Source organism: Mustelus asterias, chromosome 11, assembly GCF_964213995.1.
Source record: "Mustelus asterias chromosome 11, sMusAst1.hap1.1, whole genome shotgun sequence".
Classification (NCBI taxonomy): domain Eukaryota; kingdom Metazoa; phylum Chordata; class Chondrichthyes; order Carcharhiniformes; family Triakidae; genus Mustelus; species Mustelus asterias.
Window position 1 is genome coordinate 75,515,008 of NC_135811.1, and position 14,560 is coordinate 75,529,567.

General features: G+C 41.5%; 1 protein-coding gene across 1 annotated transcript in view; it reads right to left on the bottom strand.

Moving 5' to 3' along the window:
- myo1d (myosin 1D) overlaps nt 1-14,560 on the bottom strand; it is a 562,434-nt gene that overhangs the window by 170,372 nt on the left and 377,502 nt on the right. Inside the window, exon 20 of the mRNA XM_078223777.1 lies at nt 6,875-6,988. Coding sequence (XP_078079903.1) covers nt 6,875-6,988 — 114 coding nt within the window. The remainder of the gene's footprint in view (nt 1-6,874; nt 6,989-14,560) is intronic.

The window sequence follows — 14,560 nt, forward strand, 5'->3', positions numbered from 1 at the left end:
ACCATGGAAAGGTCTGTTGACCTCAGGTGGGATTTTCCAGTTTCGGGACGAGTGAGACCAGAAAATCCCATCCCATATCTCCTTGACAATGAGTTCAATTGATAAAGGAATGGAGGAGTTACAATCTACGCTAACAGTTGTGTGATTAGAAATTAAAGGGGAGTTTTGACATGGAATTAAAAAAATTATCTTTGGGTATATAAAATAATGTATTGACTTATGAACTTGCTGCTGTTTTGGTTTTGTTACTTATGATTTTCTTTCAGGGATAGTTAATGACAACAGAACTATGATTTTAGGTATCACAGCACATCCTGTGATAGTTGAAAACAGCACAGTGTAAGTGTCATCACACTAATGCTATTGTAGAAAGTGTTGCAAATGCTTTTACAGTGAATATTTGATAATTAAAATCAGAAAGTTTGATGCCATCTAAACAGACTTTAATCCAGTTTCTCTCTCATCAGGTACCGTGTCCTGAGGGGGCACTGGCTACCAAACACTTCTATTCAATCTTGCTCAAGAGGCATGGATGATCTTTGCTGGGGTGCATTCACCCAGTTTGAGGGGCTTTTGGAAAAGCTGTTCCTTTATCTACTATGATCTCTTTTACCATCGACCTTTCCCATCAACAGATTTTATAAATCATGATTTTAAATTATATGTCCAAGAAATTTTAACTCTCTTTTCCTGATCTTGGTCAGCAGAGTTCCTTTGGTCTCAGATTTTACTAGCACCTGTTCAATGACAGTGCGACTTCTGCAAGATATCCTCATCAATTGTCTCAAAAACCACAACTCTGCAGCCTTAATTCTTCTCTGCATCACTTCACCGATCGTCCAACACTCGCCTTCGTTATGTCAAAATTGGTGTGGTGCAGAATTCCAGGGTTCTCAGCTTTGGTTTCATGACTAAATTTATGTTGACCATAATCATTTTCATTTTTTGAAAGGGATTTTTGGCTAGTCAAGTCCTTGATCTTATTTCTTGGTCCTACTTTTTGTCTGATGTTAACATACTTCCCAGGTACAAAATTTATCTACTTGTTTGACCTTTGCATTTTTCATGGTGATTTTGGATTTCGGTATGGTCTTCTTTTGGGACATGATGGGACATTTTGTTTTCTTATTATTTATGCTCAGCTCTTTCTTCCCATTTTCACTCACTATTTTGTCTAAAATCTTTTGCGGTTTCTCTTCAACATCAGCAATAAAGATGGCGTCATCAGTTTATTCATATTATTATGGTTATGGTCTCCAACTAATAATCCAGGAAGGTTTTCAATCTCTCCACGAATGTTTTCACTGCACAAATTGAATAAATGTGGGACAAAACACACCCCTGTCTGACCTCTCATTTATTTCTGTTTAAAATTCTAAATTGGAATTCTTAGAATAGTGGCCGAATTTCAAGAGACACCACACCCTTTTCAAAAGAAATCAGGTGTCCATCCACCTGCAGAGACAGTAAGAAGTCTCACCACACCAGGTTAAAGTCCATCAGGTTTATTTGGTATCACAAGCTTTCAGAGCGCTGCTCCTTCATCAGGTGAGTCACTCACCTGAAGAAGAAGCAGCGCTCTGAAAGCTTGTGATACCAAATAAACCTGTTGACTTTAACCTGGTGTTGTGAGACTTCTTACTGTGCCCACCCCAGTCCAATGCCAGCATCTCCACATCATCGACAGACAGGCAGATAAATAAAGTAATGAAGATCTTATTTTGAATTTGTCATCTCCACACTTAAGTATAGGGTGAAGCAGCTTTCTTTATCTTAACACACACACCTGCCATTCAGAGGATTGTCCATTCTTACCTTTTTTTAAAAAGCTATATTCAATCAAATCCAATCAAAGTCCAATTCAACATCCCAACGAGTGAGACAGTACAGATCCAAGCTGACAAGACAGGTTGCCCTCTTCCTGTCTCGGGCTTGATCTACATGATGGGAGCAGACATTGCACCCCCTCCAGTGCTTAATCTCATTTGTATCTTAGCCAAAAGACCCAGATGCCGTTTTTAAAAATTGCTTCAAATGAAGCCTCAGTGTGACCTCATTGACTTCTATCAAGTGCAGGACAGCAAAACTACACTTGATCTTAGCCAAAAGGCCGAGAAGCGAGTATTGTCCATTCTTACTAATTCAATCACAGGGTAAATTAACTTACTGGTCTGCTAAGCCAATAAACCAGAAGTACTTCAGGACCATGCACTTTTAAGTTACTGCAGAATCAAAAAAATGGATAAGCCCAGATTCTGGGCAGGAGATTTTAAATGATCTGAGATACCCAAGAAGAAAACAAATTTCAGACACTTTGGGAGAAGCAGGAGACAATTTTACTTTTGTAGAGTTTATTTTATTCACCCATGCGATGCGGTGTTCCTCACTAGGTCAACATTTATTGCCCAACCCTCATTACCCTTGAGAAGGTGGTAGTGAACTGTCTCCTTGAACCGCTGCAGTCTCTGTGATGTAGGTACAGCCTCAGTGCTATTAGGGAGTTCCAGGATTTTGATCCAGTGACAGTGAAAGAATGGCAATATGTTTCCAAGTCAGGATGGTGATTGGCTCACAGTGGAACTTACAGATGGTGGTGTTTCCCATGTGTCTGCTACCCTTGTCCTTTCAGACAGTGGTAATAATAGGTTTGGAAGATGCTAACTAAGGAACCTTGGTAAGTTCCTGCTATGCACCTTGTAAATGGTACACACTGCTGCCACTGTGCATTGGCAGTGGAGGGTTGGATTTGTCCTGCTTTTTGTGTACAGGGCATACCTGAGCAAGTTTCCACATTGTCCATTAGATGCCAGTATTGTGGCTGTACTGGAACAGTTTGACTAGGGGCGTGGCAAGTTCTGGAGCACAAGGTTGCTCAGTCCTGAGTTGCTAGATCTGTTTGAAATCTGTCCCATTTAACACAGTGGTAATGCGACATGACATAATGGAGGGTATTCTCAATGTAAAGATGGGACTTTGTCCCCATAAGGACTGTGCTAATCCCTAACAATGCTGTCATGGACGATGCATCTGCAGCAGGCAGGTTGGTGAGGATGAGGTCAAATGTGTTTTTACCTGTTGATTCACTCACCACCTGATGTAGACCTAGTCTGGCAGCTATGTCCTTTAGGACTTGGCCAATTTGCTCTGTACTGTTGCTATTGAGCCACTCTTAGTGATGGACACTGAAGTTTCCCATCAGAGTATATTCTGCATCTTGCCACCCTCAGTGCTTGCTCCAAGTGATTCACTGGCTGAGTGGGGGGTGGTATGTGGTGATCAGCAGGTTTTCTTGTCCATGTTTGACCTGATACCATGAAACCGCTCATGGGGCCTGGGGTTGATGTTGAGGATTCTCTCCAGTTGTATCTTACGCTGCCAGCCATGGTGCGTCTGCCCTGCTGTTGAGACAGGGCTGAGTTTGTCGCTTTTATTTCTGGCGCCTAGTTGGTTTATCTGGTTTAATCCTTTTCATCTTTTTAGCAGTTTGACACAACTGAGTGGTTTGCTAGGCCACTTAAGAGGGCATTTAAGAGTCACTGACATTGCTGTAAGTCTGGAGTCACATGTAGGCCAGATTAGGTAAGGATGGCAGATTTCCTTCCCTATAGGACATTAGTAAACCAGATGAGTTTTTAACAACAATTGGTCATCATTAGACTTCTAATTCCAGATTTTTTATTCAATTGAAATTCCACCATCTGCCGTGATTTAATTGAAATATATAAGATTCTGAAGGGGTTTCACAGGATAGATGGTATGCTGAGAGGATGGTACCCTCCTTGGGGGAATCCAGAACTAGGGGGTGTAGTTTAAACATTATGGGGGTGATCTTGAGCCCCTGCTCTCTGCCTGTGGGAATGGCGGCGGGGGCTCAAGATCCGGCGAAACCCAGAAATTGCGAATCTCGCTGGAAAGTTTACAACTTTTGATTTTCACCACCCCTCGACGGTGATGTAATCAGGTTCATGTCCATAATGGGTGTAAACCTGATTAGAACACATTTAAATACATTAGCATGTCATTAAATGTGCCTGCGCCATGTGAGCCCCTCAACATATTTTCAAACCTCGCCAACATGATGTCACGTTGGCGTGGTTTACAACTGGTTTAATCTCCAGGGGTGCAAAGATGAGTATAGCCCTCGCAGGAGGGGGACATGGCCAGGGAGTGCCCTGGCATTTCCCCCAGCATCGGTTGGCACTGCCAGGTTGGCACAGTCCTTATGGGAACAAAGTCCCATCTTCACATTGAGAGTACCCTTCATTGTGTCACCTAACCACTATGCTAAATGGGATAGGAATTTCTTCTCCCAGAGGGCTATTTATCTTTGAAATTCTCTTCTCCAGAGCACAATGGGGGCTGGATCATTGAACATATTCAAGACTGAGTTAGACAGATTTTTGATCTACAAGGGTTAGGGTGAGGGAGCAGGCAGCAAGAAAGAGGACTTAAGGCCACAATTAAAACAGCCATGAATGGTTAAATGGCAAGCAGACTCAAGAGGTTGGATGGACAACTCCTGTTCTTATTTCTTATGCTCTTATGAGCACTGAGCTACATACAAAATAATAGATACTCGGGATTGAGTCAGATTGGAAATAACAGATTCTAGGGGGGGCCGATCTGCATGCAGAATAATTGACATTTGCAAGGCTATGGGCCACTTAAGAGGGCATTTAAGAGTCACTGACATTGCTATAGGTCTGGAGTCACACGTAGGCCAGATTAGGTAAGGATGGCAGATTTCCTTCCCTATTGGACATTAGTATATCAGATGGGGGAATCTGTCTGATGCTCTCTCCAAGAGTTGGCTCAGGCACGAGGAACCAAATGGCCTTATGAAAGCAAATAAGAGGGTGAAACTATTTATTATTTAATTTCTCTTTCGAGCTATTAAAACAAATTCTAAATTTAAAAATGTAGATTCCGCTGGCTGAAATATGCTGGTTTTCATCTGAGCATCTGACCTTCCATGCATCTCCACTTAAAGGGCTATAGTTTTAAATCAATAAATAAGCAATCGCAATCACATTCACTGTCCCTCCACCATCACCACCACCACCCCCACACCCGGCCTCATTTATTCATTCTTCCTCTCTCCTGGAGATTCAAAAGCAGCTTTGTACAGAATAAAAGCAATATGGACACTTGCCAGATTTCTATACAAGGAAAAGTGATGTCATTTTAATTTGTCTATTAAACTGGTTTCAGCTGTAACTGCAAGCATCCCGAGTTCAAGAGAAAGATAAATTGAAATGGGACAATGCAGCACAGGCACAGTCCAGTCACCCCATTTCAATCTGTCACTCTTTAATGCATATTAGTATACTCCACCAACATTCAGAGATCTATTAGTATTCCACTGCTCATCTTGAACACCAACCACTTATACTGTGAAGCTACAGACAGCTGGAAAGCAAATACTTTAACCCCTTCCTACTCTTTCAACAGCTTCCAAGATCCTCACAAGCTTCTGAACGCCAGGTTTCTCTGAAGTGTCATGAAATGGATTTAAAATTAATAACCAATAGCTGAATTCCTCAGATTAGTCACTCTAACGCCAAATAAAAAGGTAACCTGGTGAATGCTACTGAGTTCCACAAACAGTTAATTTGGAATTCACTACATAATTCCTGCTGACTTTGGTACTGGCAAAGTGCTTTGACCTTCCCTGACAGTGATTATTGCAGCAATCCTTTAATTTAGAGAGACACATTGAGGTTTGCAAGTCAAGCAACGCGATTATTTTCTGTTCACAGTGACTCTGTACCATCACACAGCGAGACATCAGCTGATGCAGTCTCCAAGGAGATCTCTATGGAAACTAGGTTACCACGGAAATGCTGATACTGAGCTATTCTGACAGTAAGATGAATTTACCAAGGATCATCCGGATGCATATTGCCTCAAAAATCTATCTCCAAGTGTAAAATATGCCCTTTCCAAGCAGGATGAAATGCATACAAAGCTGACAAATTCAACCCCTTTACATAGATTATGGTGAAAGGAAGCTGATGAACCAGTTATTCAATATATTGGATTTAAATTCTGTGAGGAACAGATTAACAATTAATAATATATTTTTCTGAATAAAAATTAAATGGCATTAATACATTAATTCATTCTAATATGTTCTGCATAGTTCTTTTTTGAAAAGAATAATCTGTTTATTTTACTGGTTTCAGTCTGCTTTTGTTGGTTTATGTTTAAAGAGAAAAGCGGAGGCTCAGAGAGCATTTGCAGAAAAATTGGTCCATTATGGTAATTAGGCTGCTGGGTTTTCAATGTATATTCACATGTGGGCCTTACATTAAATGCCAGTTCAAAAGAAAGGCTCATCATCACACAATTCCACTGCCTTTAGACAGTTGCATATGATTACATGGTCTATCCTTAACCACCGGAGAAAAAAATATTTGGTTCACCTTTGTTGCATGGTCAGGTTTTCATATTGTGAGGAGACAGGCTCTAGTGGGCTCAGGGAAAGTGTAGTCACAGGCATTTGTGCTACAGTTCATTGCACCTTGAAAAGGCAGAATGCAGGTCTGTGCCAGCAATTTCCCAAATGGCAATGATAAGTTGTTGGACCATCAGGTGAGGGAGGAACTGAAGGTGGGGGTCTAAGCTCGTTGCAGCTGCTTCTTTGCACAAGCCAGAAGGAAAGTACAAGGGGCAAGTCACTTGATGCTGCACCTGAGCCTAATGGAGGCCAGTTATACAGCGACAATCACAGCAGGTTCCTGGCTTAATTGCCTTATGGAGCAGACAACAAGGCACAATATGTGGGTGGGATAGAAAAAAGAGAGACAGGCAGTCAAAGAGCTTGCATTTATATACAGCCATTTCATTCAGACTCCATTGGAGTGTGACTTACATTATACAAAGGAATAGTCTTCATCACTTGATACTGCTTCAGTGGATCCAACTTGTATAAATGTCGGTCAGTGATGAAAATTGCACGGTCCTCAGATTTATTAAATCGGTTTATCTGTGACGAGATAAAGGCAAATACTGAATAAATACCAAAACCAATCCAAGGTAAAGTGCTTAGCAGCATGTCAGAATTATCACACCAAAACCTTATAGAATCAACACTGCACGTTTGCAGCCAATGTTAGATGGCCTTCAACAGGTTCAGGAGGAATCATAGTGACCCAGTTTCTGATTTCACAACTGTGACATGATCTTCAAGAGGTGCCCTGTGATAATTGCCTTTGCCTTCTCCTCGGAAAAAGAAACTCACAAGCCCAGTTCCATTACGAACACTTACTGCTCTGTAAGTTATTTTTAGCCATTATAAATGTGGCTGGCAAATTGCACTGTGCATGATCATTTCAGAATGTGTGGGGAGCTCTTTTACTATAGCGTAACTGAACAATACAACTGTGCTCTTCCTGCTAATGAAATGTTGCTGGTTTTGAAATGACCATCACAGTAAAGGTGAAAACATGGGAACTAGCATTAGCCCAAAAATATGACATCTAAGCTCCCCCCACCCCCAATGTTCCATATATGAGACTGAACCACACAGATCAGCAAGTTCTCAGGTTTAGGTTTCTGGTTTATGAACAGTTAGCTGATTATAGACATAGCAGATAGGAGGTAAAATACAACAGATATCATCCTGGCCTCTTACTCCTTATCCACATCCAGTGAAAAAGACAGACAGACTTTCACAATCTCAGGATACCCTCAAGTACTTTTTCTGCAAATTAACGACCTTTTTATCATCCATGGGATATGGCCTTCCTTCTGAAGTGTTTAGATTCACTATTATATGTTACGAAATGTTACAGCAAAATTATGCACACCAAACTCCCACAAATAAAAATAAGATAAATGACCAGTCAATCTTTAGCATGTCCTTTGACAAGGTCCTGCATGGCAGGCTACTCTGGAAGGTTAGGTTGCATGGGGTCCAAGGAGAGCTAGCAAATTGGATTCAAAATTAGCTTGATGGTAGGAAGCAGAGGGTGATGGTCGAAGGCTCTTTCTCAGACTAGAAGCCTGTGACTATTGGTGTGCCTCAGGGATTGATGTTGGGACCCTTGTTATTTGTTATTTATGTAACTGATTTGGATGTGAATGTGCAATGCATGGTTAGTAAGTTTGTGGATGATACCAAATTGGAAGGTATCTTTGATAGCGAAGAAGGTTATCAAAAATTACAGAGGGTCTTGATCAGTTAGGGAAGTGGGCCGAGGGTTGGAAAATGGATTTCAATACAGATAAGTGTGAGGTGTTGCATTTTGGAAAGTCAAACCCGGGTAGGACTTATACAGTGAAGGTAGGGTCCTGGGAAGTGTGAGGAACAGAGGGACCTAGGAGTACAAGTAATCGTCTGCTGAAAGCGGTGTCACAGGTAGACAGGGTGGTGAAAAAGATGTTCAGCAAACTGGCCTTCATTGGTCAGGGCATTGAGTATAGGAGTTGGGACATTATGTTACAGTTGTATAAGTCTTTGGTGAGGCTGCACTTGGAGTATTCCATACAGTTTTGGTCACCCTGTAACAGGAAACACATTGATAAACTGGAAAGGGTGCAAAGATGATTTACGAGGATGGGCCTGAGTTATAGGGAGAAGTTGGTCAGGTTAGGACTTTATTTCTTGGAATGTAGGAGGGGATGACCTTATTGAGGTATAAAAAATCATGAGGGGCATAGATAGGATGAACATAGTCTTTTTCCTAGGGAAGGGGAATTGAAAGCTAGAGGGCACAGGTTTAAGATGAGAAGGGAAAGATTTAAAAGGGACCTGAGGGGCAACTTCTTCACGCAGGTGGTGGTGCGTATATGGAATGAGCTGCCAGAGGAAGTGGTTGAAGCAGGTACAGTAGCAACATTTAAAAAGCATTTAGATAAGTACATGGATGGGAAAGGATTAGAGGGATATGGGCCAAACGTGGGAAATTGAGCCGAAGGTCTGGTTTCCGTGCTGTATTACTCTATGACTCTAATCTGCTTTTAGCTTTTGGTTCGGGGATAACTATTGCCCTGGACACCAGGGAGAACGCCCCTCTTTTTCAAATGATGCAGTTTTTTTTTAGGTTCACCCAGATCTCAGCTTAATGTCTCCTCTGAAAGACTTGTGTTGCTACGTGCTGTTTGTAGATGTCAGCTGAGGACAGGATTAGGTCAGCACCTCCCCCCACCGGTTCAGTAGCTTGTCAACCTAGCACATCTTAATGAGAATTCTGAAAAAGGAGAAGTTAAATCCCACTATACAATTGACAAATAAGCCATACAATTGGTACATGTGACAATAAGTCAAATCAAAATCAATCCCTGCAACATCATCCCATCAGTCACTCTAATGCACTTCTTCAAATCGTCCATGGGATTCTGAGAGAGATCCCACTGAACATTCAGATGGGTACCTCAGTTCATCAAATTAACATCAAAGTTTTACAGAGTCCTGGAACTAAAATTGCCATATGAATCATTATTCAGTTAATTCTATATTATAGAGCATGGTGTAATTGTCAAGCTGTAACATAGGGTGCAGTTGTGCAATTGAAGTAGTACTGGTATGTACAACAATTTTGCCTTTGGGGATGATACACAATCAATACCATACAAAACATACCATCCACTACAACCAGGTTTGTGTCAGGAAAATCACCTCTAGCAGAAAAGACAGCAATCTACAAAATTCAAACAAACTATCTTTAACACACAAGTGTTCCTTCAAGGTCCAGCACCTACATAGGGGAAAGAGGTTTCAAACCAAATGCTTTTCACTTTCTGAGAGCAACCCTTTTACTGTTTCACAGAAGTCTCTTGTAGCTTATCAACTGTAGAAACAAGTGAAACATAATAATTCTGCATCATATATACTGAGCACATTACATGTCGTATGCCATCAGGTGTGCTGCGGTTCAGTAATTCTCCATGTAACTCACTGCACAGATATACTGAATTTTGAAGAAATTGCAATAAGCAATGTGCATGTGATGTGTGCACACTAGGTTTACCCACCAACTAAAGCTGAAAATCATGGCATGGCTATGTGCATTCTGAAACTGCAAAGTTACAATACACATTTGATTAATACTCCTAGTGGATGTGGTGGCCAAAGTGACAGGGAAATCAAAGGGTTTTCTTCAATTACAATATTCAGCCCATATGGGGACTTGCATAAATTCAATAGAAAGCTGTAATAGACAGCAGAATTGTAAAACAAATGTACATATTAGCACCCTTCATGTCTGCAGAACGGCCTAAAACTTCATAGAATCCCTACAGTGCAGAAAGATGTCATTCAGCCCATCGCGCCTGCGCCGCCAACAATCCCACCAGGCCCTCAGACTATGAAATGTAGACACTGTTATAATTGGGAAATTTATGCACAGCAAACAACAAAAAGTAATGATATAAATTATCAACTAATCTGTTTTAGTCATGTTGGTTGAGGGCTAAATATTGGCCAGGAAGTGGAGCATTCTCTTGTTCTTCTTCAGATAGGGCCAATATGGCATCTTTTGCATCTACTTCAACAAGTAGAGGAAGGAGGTATTAGTTTAACATCTCATTTGAAAGATGATACTTCCACCCTGTGCTCCAGCTATGTGTGTCCAAGTTTCTGGAAAGGGGCTTGAACCCACAGAGGCAAGAGCGTTATCAATTAGTCAAGCCTTTTCTTTTAGAAAATAATTATCAAATGGAAAAGCAACTATGGATTCCCACATATTCCTGATAATGGTGAAAGTAGGTCTATTTATTTGAACATCATCTCCTGCCACCACATTGGAACAGGAAGTCTATGTCCCCAATGTCATCAGTGTTGCCTGGAACAATGAGGTGGTACACACTTTACCTGTAGACGTATGTGTGGTGCTGCTGACATCATTGTGCACTTGTTGAACACGTCCCACCTGCTCGCCCCACTCACCAGTACACTTGCCTCTCCACTCCGTGAACACTTGGTTGCCTCATTTACCGGTCTGCACTCTATCTGTACCTTTTTTAGGTACCTCTCTACCCTTATTTCCCTTGGAATTTTAATTGCGGCACAGGGTCAAAACCTGGAGCAGCTGTCAGACTCAGTTCATGGCTAGTGAACAAAATTGCAAAGGCCCTGGCCATTGGCACCTGGGCCACTGAGATTCTCTGGGAGACAGTGGTCTGCAGCAGAGTATGCCTGGGTGCAAAGAGGGCACCAGAGGATGCAAATACATCGAGGGCACGTGAAATCCTGGTTCTAATCTTCTTCAGGCTCTCAGGGTGCCCGAGCTCTCCAATCTCACAGCACAGCTGCAAAGAAAAAATGAAAAGTTGCAGCAGAAGAAAAGACAGGGCAACCATGTGGCAAAAAACGGAAGTGCTGGAGTCCCAAAATATAAAGCCACAAAATGAACTGGCAGAGTCAGGTATTTTGTCTATCTGCATACCCCTCCCCTTCTCTTACAGCAATATCAGTGAGAGAGAATGGAATTTTTGTCATTGCAGTTTGAAAGACAGCACCTAGAGGTGCAGTAGTGGCAAGTGTAAGGTAGCCACCAGCACTTTTAGAACCTGGAGATGCAGTCACAGATCTCTGAGGCAATTGGTGGCATGGTAATTAATCTTAAATGATTTTTATCATCAATGGTGAAGGGCTGCATACGTCAGTATATGTGATTGACATAATGGAATGAGAGATTTTCTTTTTTGAACATGTATTGACTGTATGCCCTACCACCTGCAGGTCCAATTGCCTGCTGGGGTCACAGTCAAGGTACACCCATGGGACTTGGCCTCTGGCCAGAGGACAAATTCACTTTATATGAAGACTCTGACCATTGGCATTTGGGGCAATGCGGGAGAGATTGGTCTGCAGCCGAGCATGCCCATGGTTCATGGGCAGAGGGGTACTCCAAAGCCAGCACTTTCACCTGTTAAACTGAAAACAGTGAAAGGTAATTACTCTAACGTAAATCTAGTGGCAATGCTCATCATCTTCTTCTGTGTCTTTGATCTCCTGCTGCTCTCACTTGCCTATATCACTTGTGCTGTGATGGCTTCGCTTGGTTATAATCCCCCTTTTCTTTGCCCACTAGAATGCTTTATACGCCAGCTCCATGCGCAGGGTCTCAGTGTAGAGGAAGGAAATCAGGAAAATGAACAATTACATCTCTGGCAAGATCCATGATCGAAATAAAAAGCCGTGTTTGGCAATGTAAATAAAGTGGTTCAGTTGAGTTTTACATTGTTTAATTTTTGTTTTTGCCATCAAAGTTTAAGATCAACAATGGTCTCCTTGACATTCTTGATCAACAGGTTAGTTACAATTCCACACATCTACATACTTATAAGACTTACTTCAGCGGGGTGGTCCTTCTGGGAGGTCAGAGATTCATTGAATGCACATCATTTATGTTGTCTTAGTTCAATTTTTCCCAACTTGAAACCAAATTCAGCCAGCGTCTTGACTATAGATTGTCATAACAACACACATCAATCTCACGGTGAAGCACAAAATGTCATTGTGGGTCAGGTCATGGTGCCATCATTTAATATTAAGGAAACTGCCCTGTAAGTGAGATTAACTAGATTTCAAACAAACTGAGATCAACTCCCCACTATTGACCAGGATTAACTGGCTTTCAACCACCCATGATTACCTGTTCGTTAACTAGAACAACCAGCTTCGAACCAATCAAGATAGCCGGGAATGACCGGATTTCAACTGTCCCAAAGCACAGTTGGGTACCAGTCTGGAACTGGTTTTTCCTTCTGGGCAGTGAGGGAATAGGATGGTGAGACAGGAGGAGGCGGGGGGGGGGGATCTGGAGCTACCAGTGAGGCAGCAAGCAGAGCGACGAGAAGATCACAATCATAGTCACAGGACAACTGGTGTTTTTGGTTCAATATTCTGTGAAAACTGCTAACCTTAATCATGGTGTAAAAAACGCATTGTATTGATACTGCACTTGTTAAAATATCTTTACAGTACTCAATATTATGATGGCCCTATCCTTATGGCAGCTCTGGCAGTGAAGTTACAGGCACTGTGATTCCATGTCTGGTGAATATGTCTCCTGCAGCTGCGGTGACAGCAAACATAGCCTTGTTTAAAATCAAAGCATTAGCTAACACAAAATTAAATTCACTGCTCTTTGCAGCAACTGGCAAATACAATCATTTGTTTTGGCCAAATGAACATGGATCCAGATTAAGTTAATAATTGTTTCACTTGAACAACTTTGAAATTGTCTGTAAAATGGCTATCTGATATCATAGGGGTTGTTTGATGAAGTTCTGCTGCATGTAGTTATAGGTTTACACAAGGGAAGCAAACTTTTTTTTAAATTAAAAAGCTCATGGCTCAGTGAATAGTGTTCTCACCTCTGATGCAGAATTAAGGCTGTGGGTTCAAATTCCATTCCACAAACCTCAACACACAATTTAGATTTGCATTCCAGGGCAGCACTGAGGGATGCTGTCTTTCCGGTGAGATGTTAATGTTAAGGCTTCTTAACATGCAAGAGATTCCTACGGTACGGTTGGAAGAGGAGCAGGGGCATTTTCTCTGGTGCCCCAACCAATATTTATCCGTTAAGCAACATTAATAAACAGCAGATCTGGTCATTATCACATCTGTGTTCATGGGACCTTGCAATGTGCAAATATGTTGTTACATTCCCTACACTGCAACTACACCTCATTGACGGCAAAGCACTTTGCAACATTCCAAGGTTGGAAAAGGCCTATATAAATTTTTGTTTCAAGGGAAAACCAAATCTTTGTTATATAGTGAAAAACGTGTTTTAAAAAACCTTTTGAAGTTGACAAGGTAACAATAAAAACAAATCATCAATATTTAGTAAGAAAATAGAATAGGTCTAGAAATAGCATCACTGCTCTCAGTTCAGGTACAACTCTTTTCTCACATTGACTTGCTATCGTGACTTTCAGGTTTAATGAACTTCCCCAACAGCAGCACTAAGGTCAAACCCCCATTCCCTTTCTGGCTCCTCCGAATAGAGTGCCTGTTAACACTGGAGAGAATGTTGTGCTGTGGGCTACTGATGGGAAGAAAATTAATTTAGATTGCTAAAACCAAATGCAACCCCGCACACATCACCCATAACTGATATGATTTTGGAGTGAGCAATAATTATAAAACTGTTTCTACACTTATGACTTTCCCTTTCCTCCTTCCTCCCCCAGTTAAATTGTGTGATGGGAACTCTATGTGCTTTAGTTGAGGACTACATGGTTTTGAGCAATGACTCAATGTGTAGAGTTAAATTAATATTAGAAGTAAGTTTCAGCAATCATTTCATTTCACCACTGTATTAATTTAGTTAATCATGGAATCATGATACAGCACGGAAAGAGGCCATTCAGTCCATCACAACTGTGCCAGCTCTTTCAAACTGTCACCCAATTAGTTCCACTCCTCTGCTCTTCATAACCCTGGCAAATGTTTACCCTTCAAGGGTTTATCCAATTCCCTTTTGAAAGCTATTATTGAATCTGCTTCCACCATCCTTTCGGACAGTGCACATCCAGATCACAGAGACAGCATAACTCCTCAATGCCAGTCTCCAACAAGCATGAACACTTATCATTTAAC